Consider the following 22757-nt stretch of genomic DNA (forward strand, 5'->3'; position numbering starts at 1 on the left):
CACTAACCGCTCGGCTAAAGGGTCAGACCCGTTAGCTAGGGGCTAACGTGTCTTATTAGTAGTTTACAGTCGTCACCCTCCCCGGAAGCGCGCCCTCGCGCTTTGTTATTCCCGCACTCCGAAGAGACTTCTGAGGATCTGCACACTTCCGGATCCCACCGCTGCCACCAATGTAACCGAGGGTTTGTAGGTGTCGCCTATACGGTATGAAACTATAAAATAACAAATACGGAGGCTCCACTTTCACACGAGGACCACTTTATTTGGATTCTTCCCCCAACAGAACTCCGCAGCAACAACACCGCGTACAGCACTTCCGCTCTCTCTTCAGCCTTCAAAATAAGAGCTCAAGGCATATACCGTGGCAACAGCTTATAACAGGAACTTAAAATCACTAACAGTTAAGTCCAGAAAAATAGGTTACATTATGAATTAAGAGTCTTAATTTGATACATTATTTTTTTTACTATTGTGCAGGGTGTACTGCATAGTTTAAGCTATTTTTTTTTTAAATATTTGTAATTTTACTCGACCATCTTGTGAACGCGACATTTTCCACATGCAATGACTGTATCCACGTTATGGTGTCTAAAGTACGAAATCACACCCCAAAAAAAGCCAATTCTAAATTGTAAGTTTTCTTTTTAGGAAGCGTACGCGAAGCCAGAAAACACGTCATCAAAAAGCGACGTTATACTAAGCGCTGTAAAAACGTGGACGTCTCGGAGGCGTCGTTTGTCATTCTCGATGAAAGCCTGCATGGACACGGTAGAATAGGTCTTGCTGGCGTGTAAAAAGCGACAGCCTCAGTTGTGTGTGTGTTTGTGTGTGTGTTGCTGAACTAGGCTGGAGAGGGGCGACTAGTGCAACCGGGTGCGGTGCGGACTCAAAACACCACTTTCTCGTTGTGTCACCCGAGTCGACGGGAATCTCGGTTTGAAATGGAGCGCTGCTCTTTTCCGTCGGGAGAGACGTAAACCTTTGGCGAAGACTTGACTTACTCGACTAGGTGGCCATTGGCAGCCCCCTTTCTGCCTTTGATTCAGTCTTACGATGTGCCAGGTGGACGAGGAGTACAATGGTCTGCTTGAACGTCAAGACCCTCCTGGGTAGGTTCTCCGTTAAACCGGTTTCCTGTGTTCGAGTCCGTACTGGCCTCGTTACAAAGCTAAACGTGTGTCTGGTGCAGCCCGAAGCTCCGTCACGACATAGAGGAATATGGTGATGGATCGTCACTCTGTTACCCAGACATGCTTGTACTCAGATCTTGCCATAATAATTTGACTTGGTGCACATTTCGGCCGCTCATTATCAACCAAGGCTTTGTTTTTGTGTCGCAAATAGCATTTCACATATCTTTGCGTAATGTAACTGAACCCTGTTAAAATCAGTCTCAAACCTTTAGTGGCTTTCATTCTTCCATTTCTCAGAGTGTCCAAGAAATGTGTTAAATGCAAAGAGGCCACAGGAGCGCTGGTCATCAGAGCAGGAGACACTTTCTGCAGGTGAGGTGTTGGCTTCTCTGTTGTACATGTGTTGATGCAAGCAGGCCCGCCTAAAATGTGGACAAACTCTTATGTCCGAGGGCTCTGTGTACGAAACTAAGTTTTGAGAATTGTCCCCATTGCTGATCATGCTGTGTTGCTCTCATGGACTGGCCTGAGTTTAGAGCCAAGTCCAGGTTAAAATCAAATCATGAAACCCTTTCTCTCCAAAAATAGAACATAGTGGGAGAAACTACTATTCTGTATGTTACCGATGGGTATATCTGTCACAATTGAGGTGGCTCAAGTTCTTTTGCGCCCAAGTGCAATTTCAGGACAGACGACCGACAACAGGTATTTCTTGAGGTAGCAATTTAATTAAGGAAAAGGTAGAAAAACAATTTTAAAAATTGTCCATTGAAATACGTCCATAAAAAGTGTCTTTTGTGGTTTTCCTATAGGCTACAACACATTCCAAACAGTGTCTCTAGATCTGTAGTCCAAGAGGTTCCTATAATCCGATACTGCAAGGACTCCTATATTCCGTGTAGGCTACTCATCCAAATTTTGTCAGTCCGAGGCATCTGGTCTCCCCTTCAGGGAGCGCCTTCTCGTTCGTTGGATTAGTCGTCCCTCGTCGAGTGGATGCGGGATTCCGGGTAGGCGGCTGCGACAGCCAACCGTGGCCGCACTCGTTCTGTCCCCAGGTCCTGCTTGGTCTCCTCATTTAAAGGAGTCTCTCAATTTACTACACTTGGGCACAATCAAGATAATCGGGGAAAGGCATACAGAGCGTTGCTCAGCTCATGGGGAGAAGGCGTATCATTGGTTGAACGTCGATCTGCGAAACACGTGAGAAAAAAGCAGACTTCGTCACCAAGTTACACTCCTCCCCCTTTTGAGAGTTGACACCCGGCAACCTAAGTTAGTGTTCTATGATTGGTACCTTAGTGGTCTTTGCCCTCTAGTGGACCGCTGGGACTGTCGGGGTCTGTCCCCAGCCACTTCAGGGCGAGCGGGGGGCACTCCTGGTTCTATATCTGGGGGAAGCAGGGGTCTCGCCTCTAATGGTTGAGCCACTCGGCATGTAACCCAAGGTTGTTTGAACCACTCCCATCCAGCCCAGGCCGTGGTCGTGCTTTCCTGGACTGGCTCCTCCCCGACAGGTGTTTGCCACTGTGCCGGACATGCTCGCAGGTGATTCCTGTGTATGGTCCGCTCAGGGTCCTCCTCTCCTTCGGGGCGGCTCCGTTAAGTTGGGTGGCCGGACCGTAGAGCAGCCACCACCACATGGGGTATAGGGTCCCAACGATCTGCCAGTTTTCCATGTGCTCTCCTACGGAAACAACGAACAAGCACCCGCTCACCAGGTAGGGGGCAAGTGGCCTGTTGCTCCTGCGCCGTTGGTCGTAAGCCTGCCGTTGTCTGGTAGCTTTCCCCGCCTTCTCATAGGCCTCCAAGAGACCCTCATGATGATGTAGCACCCACTGGTCCACTGATCCACCTGTGCGGGGAAATTTAACTCCAGGGGTACATTCAATGGGCAACCGTGCATGTTTACCAAACATTATATAGTGTGGAGTGTCCCCCATTCCACTGTGGACTGTGTTATTATAGGCCTGTAGGATAGCGGGTAATTGTTCCTCCCAGTGTTGCCGCCCTTCAATGCTCAATGTATTTAACAGAGTCATTAGTGTCTGGTTCATCCTTTCACAAGCCCCATTCCTTTGTAGCCAGTATGGGCTAGTTCTGGTTTTTATATCCCCATATATAGTTCACAAAGCTGCTTGACCACCGCTGACTCAAAAGTTGCCCCTCTGTCACTATGGAGACGCTCTGGGCAGCCGAAAGTTTGAAAGAGATGTTTCCATAGTACCCGAACTGTGGTGTGGGCCGTCTGGTCCTTTGTTGGCACTGCCCATGCATATCTGGAGAATACATCCACCATCACCAATAAGTAGGGAAATGCATCACCTGGGCGACCCAGGGACAGGTAATCAATAGCCACCATTTCCATCGGGGCACTAGTGATTACTGGCATCATAGGTGCATGAGTCGAGGGCCCAGGTTTACTCACCACACATTGTTGATATTGGCCAGTCCCTTCTTGGATATCTGCTCTCATTTTTGGCCAAAAGAAACTCCGCTGTAATGCAGTTAGGGTCATCTCTGCCCCCATGTGTTGTAGTGCTTGGTGGTAGTGTCGCCATACTTCTTGCCGTTTCCCCTCAGGGACTACAATCTGGATAGGCTGTTCTCCTGTCTGTTCACCTAGTGCCTGTCTGACTTATCTTTTAATTTGTTTTCAGGGGCTGCTTCAAGGAGTATTTTGTACACAAGTTCAGGGCCATGCTGGGCAAAAATAGGATAATTTTTCCAGGAGAGAAAGTAAGTCGTGTTAGTGTGTGCACGCATCCTGTTATTACCCATGTACAATAGGTTGTCCTCGGCTGTTATTAAACTGTCTTGCTTAGAAATGTTGGCCCATGTTTATCACCCATGATACCGTAAGTCAAACAACTTGGCTGTGACTGGTTTTCACTGTCTGCAACACGGTTCAACAGGAAAAAATTAACAACAAAGCAATTATTTTATGACTTGAGAGGAGCGATGAATCGATTTCTAACAGCTCTTACTCGAACAGCATTGAAGCTCATCTCCAGGGCTTTGGTTGGTTGTCTGTGTTATAGGTGCTGCTGGCTGTCTCCGGTGGCCCCTCCTCCTTCTCCATGCTCGGTCAAGTCCAAGAGGTGCCGTTTGCCCACCTGTCTATCCGTCAAATGTTATATACCTCCTAACAATGAGCCACAATTATCAGTCTATCAGAAAAATTCATATTTTCTTATGTATAGATCCAAAGTCCAATTCTCTCACTGGATTTACAAAACATGGGAGCACGGATTTCATTCGTACTCACATCAGTATGTTGATAAATTCCAATCACTGATAAAAAAAAAGTTGCTGCATTATGTAATTAATCTCAAAACTACCCATCTCTTTCTACTTCCTAATCCACATGGGCTGTGAAAAAGATATATAATTTCCAGAAAGAGAGGCGATTTAAGTGACATCATCAAATCAAAATCTGGACAGTTCTCTAGTTTAATGGAAGGGTTCTGTGTATCCATTACTGAGAAACACACACAATTATAGTTTGATGTCTCCATCATTTCTTTTGTTTTGACAGCCATGAAAGCCTTCTCTCTCTCTCCCTCTCGTTCCCTTTCAGGGTTTGAGTCAAAATGCTCACAAGAAGTTGAGATTCACACCCGGCATTGTCCACATTGATGGTAAGTCAGTTTCATGCATAAAAGAACATCCCATTAATCTATTGCTGAATTTAACCAATTTATGTGTCTCTGTGCATTTTGGTGTTTTGAAAAAATGTACAGCCCACCATGTTTGTGTTTAGCACGTGTATGTTTTTGCCTCTGTTTCCAGAGGGTGGCATCCTAGGCCAGGCTATGGAGACAAGACAGAGGACTGTGACTGAGCTGCAGTCTGTGTTTAAAACCACAGGCTTACCCTACCACATAGTACCTCTGGAACAGGTCAGTCTACAGATAGTCCGTCCATCCATCCATCCCATCCATCCATTATCCAACCCGCAGGACCCTCGTCCATCTACGGATAATAATAATTCTAACTCAGTATTGTTGGGGTTGATAATCTTTTAGATGCCGGAGTCTAATTGATTATGATCCTGTGTGTCCTTACTCCCATTGGTTACATATAGGCTAAGAGACAATAACACCATTCATCGTCATTTGCGAATGTAACTACACACAGTGTAAATAATATATTTTATTTACATTTTTAGAGCATGAAAATAGTATATTATATCTGTTGTAAGATTTTTCATTTTGTGGAGGACAAATTTTGTACTATGAGGTGGTCTTTGGTAGGTTTGCAAAGCCAGCGTGCAAATTTCACTCCACTCACTGTGGTCTGCCAAGGCTCAATAGGCATTTGTTTTTATTAGGGGTGTCCCCCAAAGGCGTAGACCAAAATTACTTTGTAGGTGATTGGATCATCCAGAGCAATGAAACCTTATTGCCAGAACCAGAGCGCGGCACGGTGGCACAGTGGTTAGCGCAGTCTCCTCACAGCAAGAAGGTCCTGGGTTCGAGCCCCGGGGTAGTCCAACCTTGGGAGTCATCCGGGTCATCCTCTGTTTGGAGTTTGCATGTTCTGCTGTGTCTGCATGGGTTCCCTCTGGGTGCACCGGTTTCCTCCCACAGTCCAAAGGCACGTAGGTCAGGTGAATTGGCCATACTAAATTGTCCCTTTGTGTGTGTGTGTGTGTGTGGGGGGGGGGGGTGATGGTCTGGCGGCCTGTCCATGGTGTCTCCCCGCCTGCCGCCCAGTGACTGCCAGGATAGACTCCAGCATCCCAGACCCTGAGAGCAGGATAAGCGGTTTGGATTGGATAATGGATGGATGGATGGTCTGCTGGTAGTAAACATTACTGCTAGTGGCTCATCTGTGTAGTTGGTTATCATGTCTGTACATGAATCTCCCCGTCTTTGTAAATGTCTACGATCAAACTAATCCCACAGCAGCATCGACACAAACCTCTCCTAGTGCTGCCATTCTTGTTGTTTTTCAAAATACGGCTTTGTTCACTGTCATCATCATCTAAACCAAAGTTCACTGATTGGTCCAAAACATTTCTGCCATGTGAAATCAATTCTCAGTGGATGCTCTCCAGTCAGATATCTCGGATAGCGAAAGCTGAGCTTGCAAAATTAAGGCTGGCCTCACGAGGCCACTTCTTTGGCCAGTGCTGCTCTAAAACCTTCATTTTATGGTGATTGAAGTCCTATGTCATGTAACTCAACTGTGTTTAGGTAACTGGGAACTAGGAAACCTTATCAAAGTGAATGGAGCCTAACCTACCATCTTGTTTTGTTTTTCAGGTGCTTACTCTTCCCATCTCAGTCTTAGAGCCGTCCTCATCGGCCTCAGACCAACCAGCAGATAGCTACAAGAATGCCGTTGACAGCTTCATTCTGACCAGTCTCAGCCGCTGTCTCGGCCCAGAGCAACAAGCAGATCTGTCCGAGCACACCGGCCAGGGAGATGAGTCGCCCCTTGCCTCTCTGCTGGTGGACCAGTACCACACGGACACACTGCAGAAGCTGTTTTCCTCAGTGAAGACACAGACAGCCAAAGAAGACTTACTGCACATCCTCAGGTCAGACACACAAACGCACACCTACAATCGTATCGTTTATTTTCAGTCGTTTGTTTTAGTTTAGGTAAGGTGATGGTCAGTTTGATGTCATTGTTATACTAAACAGTAAACAATTTAGTCACGATAAACAAGAATTTAACTTGGGGATGGACTGAAATAAAAATTATTTGGACGAGAGAAACGGACACCAAAACTTCTTTCATTTCCAAAATTAGTATCGTTCTAGGAATAACATGCGTTTCATTTCGTATTTATGCTTTTGAATGGAGATACAATTTGAAAACTGCAAGAAGGGGGGGGGGGCTTTTATTTGCTCTATAAAACGTTCAGCCATTTCCAGATGACATTATAAGGCTGCAGCCGTTGATGGAGTGGTATTATCGGGAGGGTTAAGTTTGACCGGATGCCCCTTTGTTGTTGTCTGTCAGGCTGCCATGTTCCCAGGTGGCAAGTTAAATTTGACAGAGTTCCTAAGGGATGTAACCTCTCTTGATAGCCAGTGGAACAGTTTTACAAACTTCTTCTTGTCCTTATCAGAAGCGGTGACATGGCTCCATGCTGCAGGTATATTCACCGACACTTGTCCATCAGGCTGTCAGTCATTCACAGTGGCAGGGAGATGCACAGCACATGGTTTGACAAAAGGCTTATTAGGACAGACAGAGAGAAAACTCTTGTCACCCCCCCCCCTTTTTTTTCTCCCCAATTGTATATCCAGCCAATTACCCCACTCTTCCGAGCCATCCCAGTCGCTGCTCCACCCCCTCTGCCGACCCAGGGCGGGCTGCAGACTACCACATGCCTCCTCCGGTACATGTGGAGTCGCCAGCTGCTTTTCACCTGACAGTGAGGAGTTTCTCCAGGGGGATGTAACGCGTAGGAGGATCACGCTATCCCCCCCAGTTCCCCCGAACAGGCACCCCAGCCAACCAGAGGAGGAGCTAGTGCAGCAACCAGGACCACATGCCCACATTTGGCTTCCCACCCGCAGACACGGCCAATTGTGTCTGTAGGGATGCCCAATCAAGCTGGAGGTAACACAGGGATTTGAACCGGCGATCCCCGTGTTGGTAAGCAATGGAATAGACCGCCACGCTACCCGGACGCCCCACCCAGGACCTTCTTGCTGTGAGGCGACCGCGCTAACCACTGCACCACCGTGCCGCACTTCACTAGAGTCGATGCTGACAATGCTCGTTGCCACAAGGGCAGCAAGTCTTTTGCATGTAAGGGCGGAAACACAAGCAGTCTTTTGAAACATCTGGTGAAAGTGCATCAAATGCAGGTGGAAAAATGCACAGTTTTCAACTGCCTAGCTCGTAGTTCATCTCTCATTGCCCCATCCACCTCAGGAATGTTATATATGCTAGCAGCCTGGAGCCCACACGGAGTTAACTAAGTTATACAAACACGGGTTAATGATTAAAAGCAACGCTGTGTCCAGACATGAAAAACTAAACTAACTGTTCTTAATTTGTTTTGTTTCTTTCTTTAAAAATGAACAAAAAGAACCGATAAGAATATCGTTAAGGTACCGGATCGATAAGCAGTGTCGGTAAGAGTAATAGTACCGTTATAGTCGTAACAATACCCATCCCTAATTACCAGAACCAAAATCCCAGACCATATCCAGTCTAACGACACGATATCGATGTATCGGTATATTATATGAACAGACTCATATCAGCGACATCAGAAGATAGCCAACATTTCAGTGCACCCCCGATTTAGCTCAAGGTCCATACTGACATATGCAATGCTTTTTCTTCTTTGTGTTTTTTTCCCCTCATAGACAACATCTACTCGTCCACATAGCTCGGCGTGAAGGGTACAGCAAAGTGATGTTGGGAGAGAACTGTACCAGGCTGGCTGTCAAACTCCTGGCCAACATCTCGCTGGGTAGAGGCGCACAGCTGGCTGTGGACACGGTGTGTGTGTGTGTGTGTGTGTGCATGGTGAGAAAATGGCTCACCTCCACATTAATACAACACTGATAACTGTGTTTGAACTGTTTTCAGTGGCAGCCATGCTTGCTCCACATTCCACCACTGTCGTCTTAATGCTTGCAGCGTGTTTCTGTCAAAGCAGTGATTTTACATGGGTGTGTGAATGGATGGGTGTCCACAGGGCTTTTCAGACCCAAGATATGGCGACATCACGATGGTGAGGCCAATGAGGGACTATTCGGCTGAAGAAATCTCCCTCTACAACCACATGTGCAATGTCCCCTCCGTTTTCATGCCGAGCCTGGACACAAAGGTAGGATGTATCTTCTCTCTTTCTTTCTCCACATTGAAATGTTGTGGTTGTGTGTAACAATCCCGGATGTGTAGACTCGCTAGCCCTCGGCTAAGGGATCGGACCCTTTAGTTGACTGGTTAACGTAGTCGCCCGTGGTGCGGGAGACCCGGGTTCGTGTCCCGGCTGCGTCGGTTCCCGGCTGTCCCCCCAAATTCGCTACATGTGTCATAGACTGCATCTGAAACTCTTTTGCTTAATTCTGAGAAAATGATCATGGGAAAATAATTTCAAAAGTGCATTCCTTGTACGTACACCACCGTTGTAAAGTTTACTTTTAGGAGCCGATGTTGGTGAATGCAAAATTGGTCCTAATCTCCATAAAACACCATCCATGCCACAGGTACCCGAAAAGGCCAGCATCCAGCATCTTACAGAAAGCTTTGTCACGAATCTCCAGGCGGACTTCCCCTCTACTGTCAGCACCATCTACAGGTTAGTTATGACAGATACTGTGTTCATGAAGGTTAACGTGCACACTTTCACCTGCTGGGATTACAGAATGTCTGCTGCCATTTCAAGATTTGGTGTCACCATCACATGTGCTTTAAGGATTAGCCACATTCACAGGAAACCAAATTGGATGTCAGAGGAGAGAGAGAGTGGGGGACTACAAACTGATATTAATGTTATTAAGCAAGGACCGCCCCATTAAAGATGTGTTGAAATACACCTCTAATAGCTCCAGAAAGATCCAGTAGATTGTGTTCATAAAAACAACAACAAAAATATATCCTGCTCTCACCACTTAAACTACATTCACACCGTGCCTAAACGTATGTTAAGTTCACAACATCCCGCTCCGTACTTTCCAGGAGCATCTGAGTGCATGGCTTCTGGCTTGACACGAGCTGCTCACAACTTCTAGAAGTGTATCCTGGCAGGATATCTTGGCTAAAGGCACACCTGATCCATGAGCCTTTATTGCTGTGTACTTGTGGTGCAGTGGTTAGCGCGGTCGCCTCACAGCAAGAAGGTCCTGGGTTCGAGCCCCGGGGTAGTCCAACCTTGGGGGTCGTCCCGGGTCATCCTGTGTGTGGAGTTTACATGTTCTCCCCGTGTCTGCGTGGGTTTCCTCCGGGTGCTCCGGTTTCCTCCCACAGTCCAAAGACATGTAGGTCAGGTGAATCGGCCGTACTAAATTGTCCCTAGGTGTGAATGTGTCTGTGTGTGTGTGTGTGTGTGTGTGTGTTGGCCCTGTGATGGTCTGGCAGCCTGTCCAGGGTGTCTCCCCGCCTGCCGCCCAATGACTGCTGGGATAGGCTCCAGCATCCTCGCAACCCTGAGTAAGGATAAGCGGTTTGGATAATGAATGAATGAACATTCTGAAAATGGCTTCATACCAGGGACTGCACATCATACATGTCTACCCAAAGGTAGCTTCACCTGTAATATCCATGCGGTAAATAATGCCTAAATGGTTTTTATACCGTGTATAGTCGTTCTGACGTTCTTTGGCCAGTGAATGTATTTTTTCCCCCCTCCTTTTTCTCCCCAATTGTATCTAGCCAACTACCCCACTCTTCCAAGCCATCCCAGTTGCTGCTCCACCCCCTCTGCCGATCCAGGGGGGGCTGCAGACTACCACATGCCTCCTCTGATACATGTGGAGTCGCCAGCCGCTTCTTTTCACCTGACAGTGACTACGTTTACATGATGTTAGAAAAAGTCGATTTATTGTGTTAGTCCGACTAAAACCGGACTTTTAAAATACATGTAAACGTGTTAGTCCGACTGAAATCGCATTAAATCGAATTCCTCGAAGTCGGACTAACGCACCTAGATAATGCAGTTGGGGGTCGATTTACTCTGGCATGTATACGCTTCAATCGGCCCCGAACTGGCCTAGGCGTTCTGCGCATTATCCATAGTTCCCACGGCGGTCTTTCATCCAATAGCAACCAGCTGAAAGGGGGCATATCGCCACCTACCGTAATGGGGTCGGACATACTTCTGTCAATAAATCGATTCTCCCCCAGTTCAACGGCAGTAGTCCAACTACATAACTTAATAGAGCTATAACCATAGCTCGACTTACCTGTGCATGTAAACGCACTGAATGAGGACTTTCGCCAGGGGGGCGTAGCACGTGGGAGGATCACTCTATTCCCCCCCCCTTGAACAGGTGCCCTGACCGACCAGAGGTGCTAGTGCAGCGACCAGGACCTATACCCACATCCGGCTTCCCACCCGCAGACAAGGCCAATTGTGTCTGTAGGGACGCCCGACCAAGCTGGAGGTAACACAGGGATTCGAACCGGCGATCCCCGTGTTGGTAGGCAACGGAATAGACCGCCACGCTACCTGGACGCCCAAGTGAATGTAATTTTATTATCAGGTCAAAGACAGACAGAATTTGATCTCACTCTCCCGGCTCCTCTTAGTTAGGTCGAATGCAGTCGAATTTTGTTTTTTTTAAATCTGAGCATCTCCTGTACTTCAAAAACAGAAGATCATTTCTGTTGACTCGTTCTGCACAAACTAATAGATTTACCTTTAGTGCTCCAACAATACTGCTATGATGGTTAGTAGTGATTTGAGGACAGTATCCACTGGTGCCAAGATATTCAGAGCCAAAACAATAAATAAAAGTTATCACCATGTTGGCGACATGAAAGAGCAGGACACAAGGAGCTGCGAAAGAGATGATGCAAAGAAAGGCCAGGAGACAGGACTGCTGAGGTTCCCACTATAGTGTAGAAAGCACTTTGACTGTCTTTCAATGGTCCAACCATGCTCCAGTGATTGGTGTAGGGTTCATGGGGCAATGGCTGCTTGCAATTAAGGCGTTGTTGGACTGAGCTCACTCGACCATCAATTCTGGGAAGCTGCCATCGAGCTTTTCCTCCATATCTGCAAAATGTTGAAATGTTAATGTATAGGTGAAGGGGCAGCTGGCAGCCATTCAGTCAATCCATCACAATTACTGACTGTCACTCAGGTGTCAAGGTGTCTTATTTATACACGGGAATGACATAGACTACAAGATGGGTGCCACAGTGGCTATTCAGATCCTGTGTTTTTCTTACAGGATATAGTTTTGTGCATCCTCTATCTTCTATTTAGTCCAGGTGCTCCTTGAGCAACATCTGCTGAAACAGACACAAATAGCTGAGGATTAATGAGGTGCAGGGGGAACTGTGTCCTTTTCTGCCATTGCCTCTGAAACAAGACTCGAGCACCCATGCTTGCCTTACAAGGTCTGCCGCAAGTGCTTATCTAATATATGACCTAGTAGCTTGACAACCTAACCAATATTTTAGCTTGAGTCCAAAGACATGTAGGCCAGGTGACTCGGCCATACTAAATTGTCCCTAGGTTTGAATGTGTCGGCCCTGTGATGGACTGGTGGCTTGTCCAGGATGTCTCCCCGCCTGCTGCCCAATGACTGCTGGGATAGGCTCCAGCATCCCCGCGACCCTAATTAGGCTAAGTGGCTTGGATAATGGATGGATGGATAGATTTCGATCATGTTTAGTTACTCTATCGTAGCGTCTTCTCATGAGGTGACTCACTCAAATAATGGAGGATAATCTGTGTGTTTTGTGTACGTCAGGACCAGCGAGAAGCTCCAGACAGTGCGTCCCTCTCAGAACTCCTCTGGTATGAGCACCTGTAATAAGTGCCTCTTCTGTATGTGCACCTTGGATACTACTGTGGGTGAGTGTTGTGGTGTGTAGAGTGGCTGAGATTTACACATTTTGAGAGACTCTTAAACAGGGATACACTAATACCGATACTGGTATCGGTATCGAGCCAATACCAGGCTGAAGTGAGCATCAGTATCAGAGATTTCAGTCAAGGCTAAAATCCAATACCAAAAGCCATTAGTATCAAGTCATAAATAAACCAGATGGCTTATTAACTGCACTCTTGGCACACGGAAGCCTCCATTTCTTTAATGGTGGGGGGAAAATTATTGTATCTCAGTTATGTTGCCTATTGACTCCAAACTAATGGTCGGAGTCTGCACTTATGAGCGAAAGTAATGGATTCGATCTGGACGTGGTGTCGGCCGATACTTACACGTCCCTACTCGGAATCGGTCCTTACTGTGAAAGGAGATACTGGTGTATCCCTACTTGTAAATGAAATCAGACATTACAATGTATTAGAAACAGTATGGCAAATCTAAAGCAATACGCAGTTTTAAAGTGTTTGCACTAGTATACTGCCCACCGCTATAATAGCCCGACTCAAATCACACATGTCGGTGGTCTACAACAACAAAAAAAGCATGAGGCACGTGAATAGGATCAGACCACACATAATACACAAAGCAAGCACTGCTGTAAACCCAATACACCAAAAAGCTGGTATATTTATGTATGGGGGGGGTGTGTTTGGCTGTTAAATGCACATATTTTTATTACCTGGAGAATGTAGATAATTTGGCCATACAACTTTTGAAATCTCACGTCCCTTATTCCTTCCACCATCTTCTCTCTCTTCTTCTCCTTCATCCCCATGGTAGAGGAGTCTTCAGCTTTCCAGGCCATCTTGATTTCAGAGCAGCTTTCTCAGAGAAAAGCTGTGGGGCCAGAAAAGACCACCGGCACCGCCACACAGAGCCCAGGTATGTCTGCAGGACTGACTCTCAACTACCGAGTCTCATCCTCTCAAGTCATGCAAACTCGCTTTGTGTTAATACTCATCATCACCATTTATTCCGTGAAGATTTTCTTTCTTGGGAATAGAAGCTTGTTCATTTCTGTTCAGAGATGTAGTTCAGAAATAGCTGGGAACAAAAGCACTGAAATAGAAACAGGATTTCAGAGTTGAACAGTTGGAGGCCTGAAAATGGCTTTGATTTGGCAGCTCCGTTTTATTTTTTTAAGAGTTATGACGGAATTAAGTACCCAGTGTATTTATTTTGTCAAGATTCAAACCGCAGATACTCATCACCTCTATTAGTTTGTTTTAAAATTGACACATATGGTCTTGCATTTATTTAACTTTGCAAAAAGATTTGTTTTTGTAAGGATAAACTTGTCCTGATATCTGTTTTAATTTGGGCTGAACGTATAATTTCAGAACTGACATTGTAATATACACATGTGCAATATTCACGTCGCAAAGGGTGCAATGTAAGGCCAGTTTGGCCCCATCGGCCATGTCAGGTTAAACTGCTGATTGCTAGATAGAAAACGAAATTTAGCAACATCTGCTTTATTGTGACTACTCTTGAGGAAAAATATTCTAGTGCTGCTGACAAGTAATGTAATTCTAGACTGATTTGGTCCCTTCTGATTTGATGACTGATGAAATAAGACCAGCTCTTCCCCTAAAATCACACTGATCATTACTGGAGGGATAAAGCCTTTGCATTTGGAGCTTTGAAAGCTAAAAGGTTGCATATATCTGGAGAAATTATTTAACTCCTTTATATGCTTCAATATTGCAATACATATCCCAGGAAACAAAAATATTCCAGTGTTGATTTTATATATCTATCTATATATCTATATATAGATATATATATAATTCAGCTGTAGTCTTAACTCATTGTTAACTTTTGACTGTCGATGTTGGAATTTAGATATATGGAGCATATATTGAGTATAGGGATATGGAGGACTATCGTGATGCCTTGATACAATTCCAAAATTGTGTTTTGAAGCTCAGACTGTATTATTATTATTATTATTATTATTATTATGTATTATGTAAACGTATGGTTAAGTTGCTGTTTAGATTCTTTTTAACATTGGAAATTCATGTGTCGTAGGGTCGACTGCTGCCCCTGCCAACCAAGAACACTGCTGCTCCTTTGGGGGACAGCAGGGAGGAGGAGAGGTTTGTGGAGGAGCAGGAGGTGGAAGAGGTTGCTGTTCTTCTTTCAAGTAAGTTGTATGATATTTTTTTATACTAGTAATAAGGGAGTATTGGCATAATTTAGATGGTAAACGTGCCACAAATAAGGCAACACTAGGGACAAATGTTGCATTTCTTATGACCCTCACATTCAGCCTTATACACGAGAAAGGTCATAACTGGCTTTGTAAATTGCATCCAAACCATTTCAACTGCAAATCTGACAGTGTCATACTTGATTAAATTCACATTTTGGTATGTGTGCTTTATGTGTGTAATACATGCTCTACTCAGTAAATGCATCTGTTCACCTTACTGTTTCTTGTGAGGTACCATTAATTTACAAACTATGATGTCAGGCTCTGTGTGGTCCACTTGATCTTCAGACGTTAATCTAGATTTTTCCGTATGACAGCCATTTGACAACCATTACAGAGAACATAAGACCGTGAGATAGTTTTTGCAGTGTTTCATCACATTGTCTGATGTGTTTTGAAAAGGCTAACCACCTTAAGCACCACCAGCTTATCTGGTATATGACCTCACTGTCTGACAACATAACCAAAATGTTAGCCACCCCTTGTGGATCATGTGACCACTGAGTCACTCAGCTAGCAGAGGATGTCAAGACGCGGCACCTCCTGCAGCTGAGTTGGATCGTTTGTGTATACTGCAATCTGATGTCGACAGCACTCGAGTCCTGTTAGGTGTCGTTTTCCCATCATCAGAAGTAACAACGCAATGTGATTTATACACACCGCTTTACAATTACATTTGGCAGACGCTTTTATCCAAAGCAACATACATCTGAGAGTTAATACAACACGAGCAAGGCTGTAGTCAGGAGGTGACAACGCAAGTAAGTGTAAAAAAAAAAAACTAGGTTCAAGTCAGATAACACATAGGTGTCAACAGGCAGTGCACAAAGGCAAAGGAGGTGTTCAAGAAAGAGCTGGGTCTTTAGTTACTTCGTAAAGACGGAGAGGGAGTCAGTGGATCGAATGGAGTTTGGTAACTCGTGCCATCACCAGGAAACTACAGAAGAGAAGAGTCTAGCTAGTGACTTAGGGCCCTGTTGTGGTGGAAGTACCAGGCACCTTTCATTGGCAGAGCGTAGTGAGCGGGACTGAGTGTAGACCTGAATGAGGGAGTTCAGGTAGGCGGGAGCCGTTTTAGTTGCTGTTTTGTAAGCGAACGTTAAGGTTTTGAATTTGATGCCGACAGCAACTGGGGGCCAGTGGAGGGATATGAACAGCAGGGTGACATGTGCTGCTTTGGGTTGGTTGAAGACCAGACACGCTGCCGCGTTCTGGATCATTTGCAGAGGTTTGAAAGTGCATGCGGGGAGACCTGCCAGTAAGGAGTTGCAGTAGTCTGCAAGAGCCTGTACTAGGAGTTAGGCTGCATGCTCAGACAGGTAGGGTCTAATTTTCCTGATGTTGTACAGGGCAAATCAGCACAACCGAGCAATCGAGGCCACGTGAACTTTAAAGGTTAGTCGGTCATCAATCGTGACACCCAGGTTTCGGTTAGACTTTGTGGGCATAAGTTGGGTTGATCCAAGCTGGATATTGATCTGTTGTTATAAGGATGGACTGGCTGGGATGATAAGGAGCTCAGTCTTAGATAGGTTAAGGCAGCGGTGGCTAACCATGTGCCATGGAGAGCCATGCGTATGCAGGTTTCATTCCAACCCGACTCTACACCAGGTGATTTCACTGATACAATCTTCCTCTTTGGTTGAAGGGTTACTAATCACCTGGTGTGGAGTCCGGCTGGAATGAAAACCTGCATACACATGGCTCTCCATGGCACATGGTTAGCCACCCCTGAGTTAAGCTGAAGGTGGCGTTTTCATCCATGCAGAGATATCAGCAAGGCATGACGATATCCGTGCTGAGACTGTGAGGTCATCTGGCGGAAATGATAGGAAGAGCTGGGTATTGTCAGCATAGCAGTGGTATGAGAAACCATGGGAGCAGATGATTGCACCAAGTGAGGAGGTGTATATTGAGAAGCGGAGGGGCCCGAGCACTGACCCTTCAGGTACCACTGTGGATAAGCCATGCGGTTTGGACTCTTCTCCCCTCCGAGATAGTCTAAAAGATCTCCCGAAGAGGTAGGACTTGAACCAGCGGAGGGCAGATGCTGAGATACCAAGCTCAGCGAGTGTGGAAAGGAGGATTTGGTGGTTAACCGTGTGAAAGGCAGCTGAGAGATCTAGCAGCAACAAAGCTGAGGACTGACCAGCAGCTCTAGCCAAATGCAGTGATTCTATTACTGACAGTGTAGTCTCGGTAGAGTGACTCCGCTTAAAGCCAGACTGATGCGGTCTGTCTGCTTTGTCTGATTCGATCACGTATGTTGTCAATCAGATCTGGCATTTTCTTCTTTTACTCAGTAACTGGCGGGCATGGTCTGTCTTCCCTCATGTCAACTGTCAACTCCATCACTGTCCCACCTCTCACCTGTACACCAACTACACCGACTATATCTAAAGACTATATGCTCATGCCAAGAAAGAGAAATGTTGATTTTTGCTGAATGTTTTAGTTTACCTGTTAATTTGTGTGGCTTGAAATGCAAGAAGTATCTCTCTTGTGTCTGCTGTTGCCCCCCAACTAAACAATGTTTTCATAATCAGTTGTTTTTTTTAAAGTAAACGTGAAAGGAAACCTCTAAAGGCCATTTTTTCTTTTTGAGTTAAGCGGTCTGTGTTCACAGCAGGTGTTTGCATTGATAGCGAGCTAGCTGTCCTCGGTATCGCTGAAGCTGAGGCGTCGTGAACAGGACAGCAGCGCGGTGCTTTTAAATGGTGTTGAAATTATCTTCATAAAATGTGATTTATCTTCGCGAGAAGAGCTCCATTCATCCATCTCTATCGTACTGTGTTGTTGTCGTGTCCCAGGGCACCAGACGTCACGGAGCTCAAGAGCCTGTTGTGTTACAGCTGTCAGCTTACAGTCAAAGACATGGTGAGAGAAACACACACAAAGCAGCCTGCCTGGTGCTTGGTCATTACATGCTTTTTATCCATTTACGTTTGAGAGTTTCTGCAAAATGTTTCATTTCCTGATTCTCTCCTCTCCCTACTCTGCTGCTGTGTTTGACTGGCTTCCTGTATTTCTTGTTTTTTTTCTCTTTCTTTTTTTGTGTGCTATCCCTCCCTAGTCTTCCATAGAGGTTCTCCCGAAGTACATTCTGTCAGAGGCCCAGAAGAAGAAGAGGAGGTGAGTGTGATAGCGCGGTGAGAACGGGTCTCCTTAGAGACCTCTGTTTGATTGCGGGTGTTATGGCCAATTCGCTCTGAAAGCGTTTCTGAAGTTTCATTTTGGTCGTCTGTCTGACTGAAAAGGTGTACTTCCGTTTCAACTGAGGTTTCAGTCTGCACCAACTCTGACCCCCCGCCCCCCATCCTGCTCTGTTTTTTACGCATCAAGTCTATTTTTATACGTGAGTAAAGGGAAAAAGTCCATAAAGAGCCATTCACACCCAACAAAGCTCCATTTTCCATACAATTTTGTACAAAACAGAAGAGGACGGAGGTCTGCCAGTGTGTAAACTAAAGCTGGGCAATAATTCAATATCATTTATCTTCTTTCGATGGTATTGTATTGGGAATAAGAATATTGTCATATCATCATGATACCCAAAGGAATTGAATCAAGTGCAACTGGACTTGGTATATATATATATATATATGTGTGTGTGTGTGTGTGTGTGTGTGTGTGTGTGTGTGTGTATATGTGTGTATGTATGTGTATATATGTGTGTGTGTGTATATATATGTATATGTGTATATATACACACACACATATATTTATATATGTACATATATATATATATACACACGTATATATACACACACACATATATATATATACACACACACACACACACACACACACATATACACTACCGTTCAAAAGTTTGGGATCACCCAAACAATTTTGTGTTTTCCATGAAAAGTCACACTTATTCACCACCATATGTTGTGAAATGAATAGAAAATAGAGTCAAGACATTGACAAGGTTAGAAATAATGATTTGTATTTGAAATAAGATTTTTTTTACATCAAACTTTGCTTTCGTCAAAGAATCCTCCATTTGCAGCAATTACAGCATTGCAGACCTTTGGCATTCTAGCTGTTAATTTGTTGAGGTAATCTGGAGAAATTGCACCCCACTCTTCCAGAAGCAGCTCCCACAAGTTGGATTGGTTGGATAGGCACTTCTTTGAGCAGACTGAGTTTCTGGAGCATCACATTTGTGGGGTCAATTAAACGCTCAAAATGGCCAGAAAAAGAGAACTTTCATCTGAAACTCGACAGTCTATTCTTGTTCTTAGAAATGAAGGCTATTCCATGCGAGAAATTGCTAAGAAATTGAAGATTTCCTACACCGGTGTGTACTACTCCCTTCAGAGGACAGCACAAACAGGCTCTAACCAGAGTAGAAAAAGAAGTGGGAGGCCGCGTTGCACAACTGAGCAAGAAGATAAGTACATTAGAGTCTCTAGTTTGAGAAACAGACGCCTCACAGGTCCCCAACTGGCATCTTTATTAAATAGTACCTGTTAGAGCCTGTTTGTGCTGTCCTCTGAAGGGAGTAGTACACACCGGTGTAGGAAATCTTCAATTTCTTAGCAATTTCTCGCATGGAATAGCCTTCATTTCTAAGAACAAGAATAGACTGTCGAGTTTCAGATGAAAGTTCTCTTTTTCTGGCCATTTTGAGCGTTTAATTGACCCCACAAATGTGATGCTCCAGAAACTCAATCTGCTCAAAGAAGTGCCCATCCAACCAATCCAACTTGTGGGAGCTGCTTCTGGAAGCGTGGGGTGCAATTTCTCCAGATTACCTCAACAAATTAACAGCTAGAATGCCAAAGGTCTGCAATGCTGTAATTGCTGCAAATGGAGGATTCTTTGACGAAAGCAAAGTTTGATGTAAAAAAAATCTTATTTCAAATACAAATCATTATTTCTAACCTTGTCAATGTCTTGACTCTATTTTCTATTCATTTCACAACATATGGTGGTGAATAAGTGTGACTTTTCATGGAAAACACGAAATTGTTTGGGTGATCCCAAACTTTTGAACGGTAGTGTGTATATATATATATATATATATATATATATATATATATATATATATATATATATATATATATATATATATATCCAGCTGCACTTGATTCAATTCCTTTGAATAACCATGATCTGGATGAATGAGAACATTCACAGACATCATCATGATACAATTTTATTGTCTAAATTAATATCGGGTTCTTAAAATTTCTGACAAAATGATGTCTGAAATATTTGAAGTATTAGTTGAAAATTAGATTTGGTTTTATATTGTACTTTAATTTACCAGACAGTTCAAAGTGATGAACCTCAGCTGGATTCTGGTACTTTTTGCATATCTAAACAGATATTGTGGTATATATGGTGTAAAATTCCCTATGATTATCATAATATTTTTCATATCATCCAACACTAGTTTCAACTGTTATTGGTATGAGTACTAGATTCTAAACTGTGGCACTTTAGAGCCAAAGCATCTTTTGTTTGTCTCAGCTGATGTTATTATTTTATTTAAAATATAATATTATTATTATTATATTTTAGGGCAACACAGTGGCGCAGTGGTTAGCACTGTTGCCTCACGGCAAGAAGGTCCTGGGCTCGAACCCCAGTCCGTCCCAGGTCCTTTCTGTGTGGAGTTTGTCATGTTCTCCCCATGTCTGTGTGGGTTTCCTCCGGGTGCTCCGGTTTCCTCCCACCATCAAAAAGACATGCATGTTAGGGTTAATAGTCCTGTCTGTGCCCCTGAGCAAGGCAATGGGAAGAAGAACTGGAGCTGGTCCCCAGGCACTGCAGCTGCCCACTGCTCCTATACAATAGGATGGGTTACATGCAGAGAACACATTCATTGTAAGAATACAATGGCAAAATAAAGTGTCTTTCTTTCTTTCTTCTACTATAAAGCCTGTGTATTTTTTCACAAGTAGGCTTATATTTGCAGAATTTCTCCTTAAATCCGTCGATCGTCACAAAACCCCACGCCACCTGTTTTGCTTTTGAACGTAACAGCATTCTTTCCTATTCAACTTATTTTTCTTAACAGTGGGTAGTCCACTCTTTTCAGTGTGCATTCACAAGTGCTTGTCCACACTGTCTGTCTGTTAGCATGGACTCAGTCAGTATAAAATCTAACGCACAGACTGATGGAGACAAAGCCTGAGAGGGATTTGGCTGCCAGTAGGGGTCAGTGTAGACGCATCAGCAGTCACAACGTTTGTCTGTCCCTGCTCTTCTCTGTCCTGTAGGTCCCAGATGAGAGACGAGATCAGCGAGTTCCTGTTGGATGATGATGAAGACTGACGATGGAGAAAAGAGATGGACAAGCTTTAGATGCGAGAAGAATCCATCTGAACGAGTCTTTCTCTGAAACCGCATCTGGCAGTTCTCTCCCGTCTCCTCTCTGTGGAGAAACATTACAATCATAGGTTGGACATTAAAGAAAAGCACCGAATAACCTCCTTTAAAACTTTATTAACAATGTTAAGAATACCCACATGTATTTTTAGAGATGTCCTGAAATACCATCAGTTTGGATTTTAGGGAATGGGATTAATGTGGTTCGATTCCATTTTGGTCTCTGCTAAAATACTACTGTGGTCTGAAGCATTTCTTCATCATCTGAATTCTAATATGTTATTAATGTATCATGATTTAAGACTGATTTAGTATTTTGTTAGTGCGCTCTGAAGTTCTGAGGAGTTTGTGGCATTAAATTATAGTCTTTTCCTTATTGTCTGCTTTAAAAAAATCATTTGTGACATTAAAACCTTCTTTAACATACCATTCAGCGAAGTAGGTAGAAACATAGGGTTTAATTTTCCTCTGCAGCCAACTCAGATAGGGAGAAAATACATTCAGATCTGGAAATATCAAGGTTGAGTGATAAAATACGGTAATTGAAATCCAAAGTCTAGAATGATTAGTCACTAATAGATTGATAGAAATGGAATCAGATATTGATAAACACCTTACCATGCTAATGAATCTTTCACGAGTTGACCATATTACCCATATGTCTATTTTCCTTTCACCGAGAGAAATTCTTCTTTCGGTTGCTCCCGTTAGGGGTCGCCACTGCAGATCATCCGTTTCCATCTCTTCCTGTCCTCTGCATCTTCCTCTGTCACATCAGCCACCTGCATGTCCTCCCTCACCACATCCATAAACCTCCTCTTTGGCCTTCCTCTTTTCCTCTGCCCTGGCAGCTCCATATTCAGCATCCTTCTCCCAATATACCCAGCATCTCTCTTCCACACATGTCCAAGCCATCGCAATCTTGCCTCTCTTGATTTGTCTCCAAACCGTCCAACCTGAGCTGTCCCTCTAATATACTCATTCCTAATCCTGTCCTTCTTCATCACTCCCAATGTAAATCTTAGCATCTCTGCCACCTCCGCTGTCTCCAAACCATATAACATAGCTGGTCTCACAACCATCTTGTAAACTTTCCCTTTAACTCTTGCTGGTACCCTTCTGTCGCAAATCACTCCTGACACTCTTCTCCACCCACTCCACCCTGCCTGCACTCTTCTTCACCTCTCATCTGCACTCCCCTTTACTTTGGACAGTTGACCCCAAATCTTTAAACTCATACGCCTTTGTCACCTCTATTCCTTGCATCCTCATGATTCCACTGTCCTCCCTCTCATTCACGCATAGGTATTCCATCTTGCTCCTACTGACTTTCATTCCTCTTCGCTACAGTGCATACCTCCACCTCTCCAGGCTCTCCTCAACCTGCTCCCTACTCTCGCAACAGATCACAATGTCAGCTGCGAACATCATAGTCCACGGAGACTCCTGCCTGATCTCATCCGTCAACCTGTCCATCACCATTGCAAACAAGAAAGGGCTCAGAGCCAATCCTTGATGTAA

At 44.5% G+C, this 22757-nt stretch overlaps 1 protein-coding gene across 2 annotated transcripts; it reads left to right on the plus strand.

Moving 5' to 3' along the window:
* Positions 1-702: 702 nt before the first annotated feature.
* Positions 703-21653, plus strand: ctu2 (cytosolic thiouridylase subunit 2 homolog (S. pombe)). 2 transcript variants are annotated; one of them, XM_056292048.1, is made up of 16 exons: positions 703-1109; positions 1431-1505; positions 3794-3872; positions 4175-4234; positions 4714-4774; positions 4926-5035; positions 6404-6681; positions 8474-8609; positions 8809-8943; positions 9323-9414; positions 12536-12639; positions 13454-13555; positions 14708-14822; positions 17702-17768; positions 17965-18023; positions 21128-21653. In XM_056292048.1, the coding sequence occupies exons 1-16, from the start codon at positions 1054-1056 to the stop codon at positions 21180-21182; spliced, it is 1584 nt and encodes a 527-aa protein (XP_056148023.1). In that variant the 5' UTR covers positions 703-1053; the 3' UTR covers positions 21183-21653. The 2 variants fall into 2 exon arrangements, with proteins under 2 accessions (XP_056148023.1, XP_056148024.1); XM_056292049.1 differs by having other exon boundaries at positions 8809-8940.
* Positions 21654-22757: the final 1104 nt, after the last annotated feature.

This window comes from Lampris incognitus, chromosome 13 (genome assembly GCF_029633865.1).
Source record: "Lampris incognitus isolate fLamInc1 chromosome 13, fLamInc1.hap2, whole genome shotgun sequence".
In the NCBI taxonomy this organism is placed as follows: Eukaryota; Metazoa; Chordata; class Actinopteri; order Lampriformes; family Lampridae; genus Lampris; species Lampris incognitus.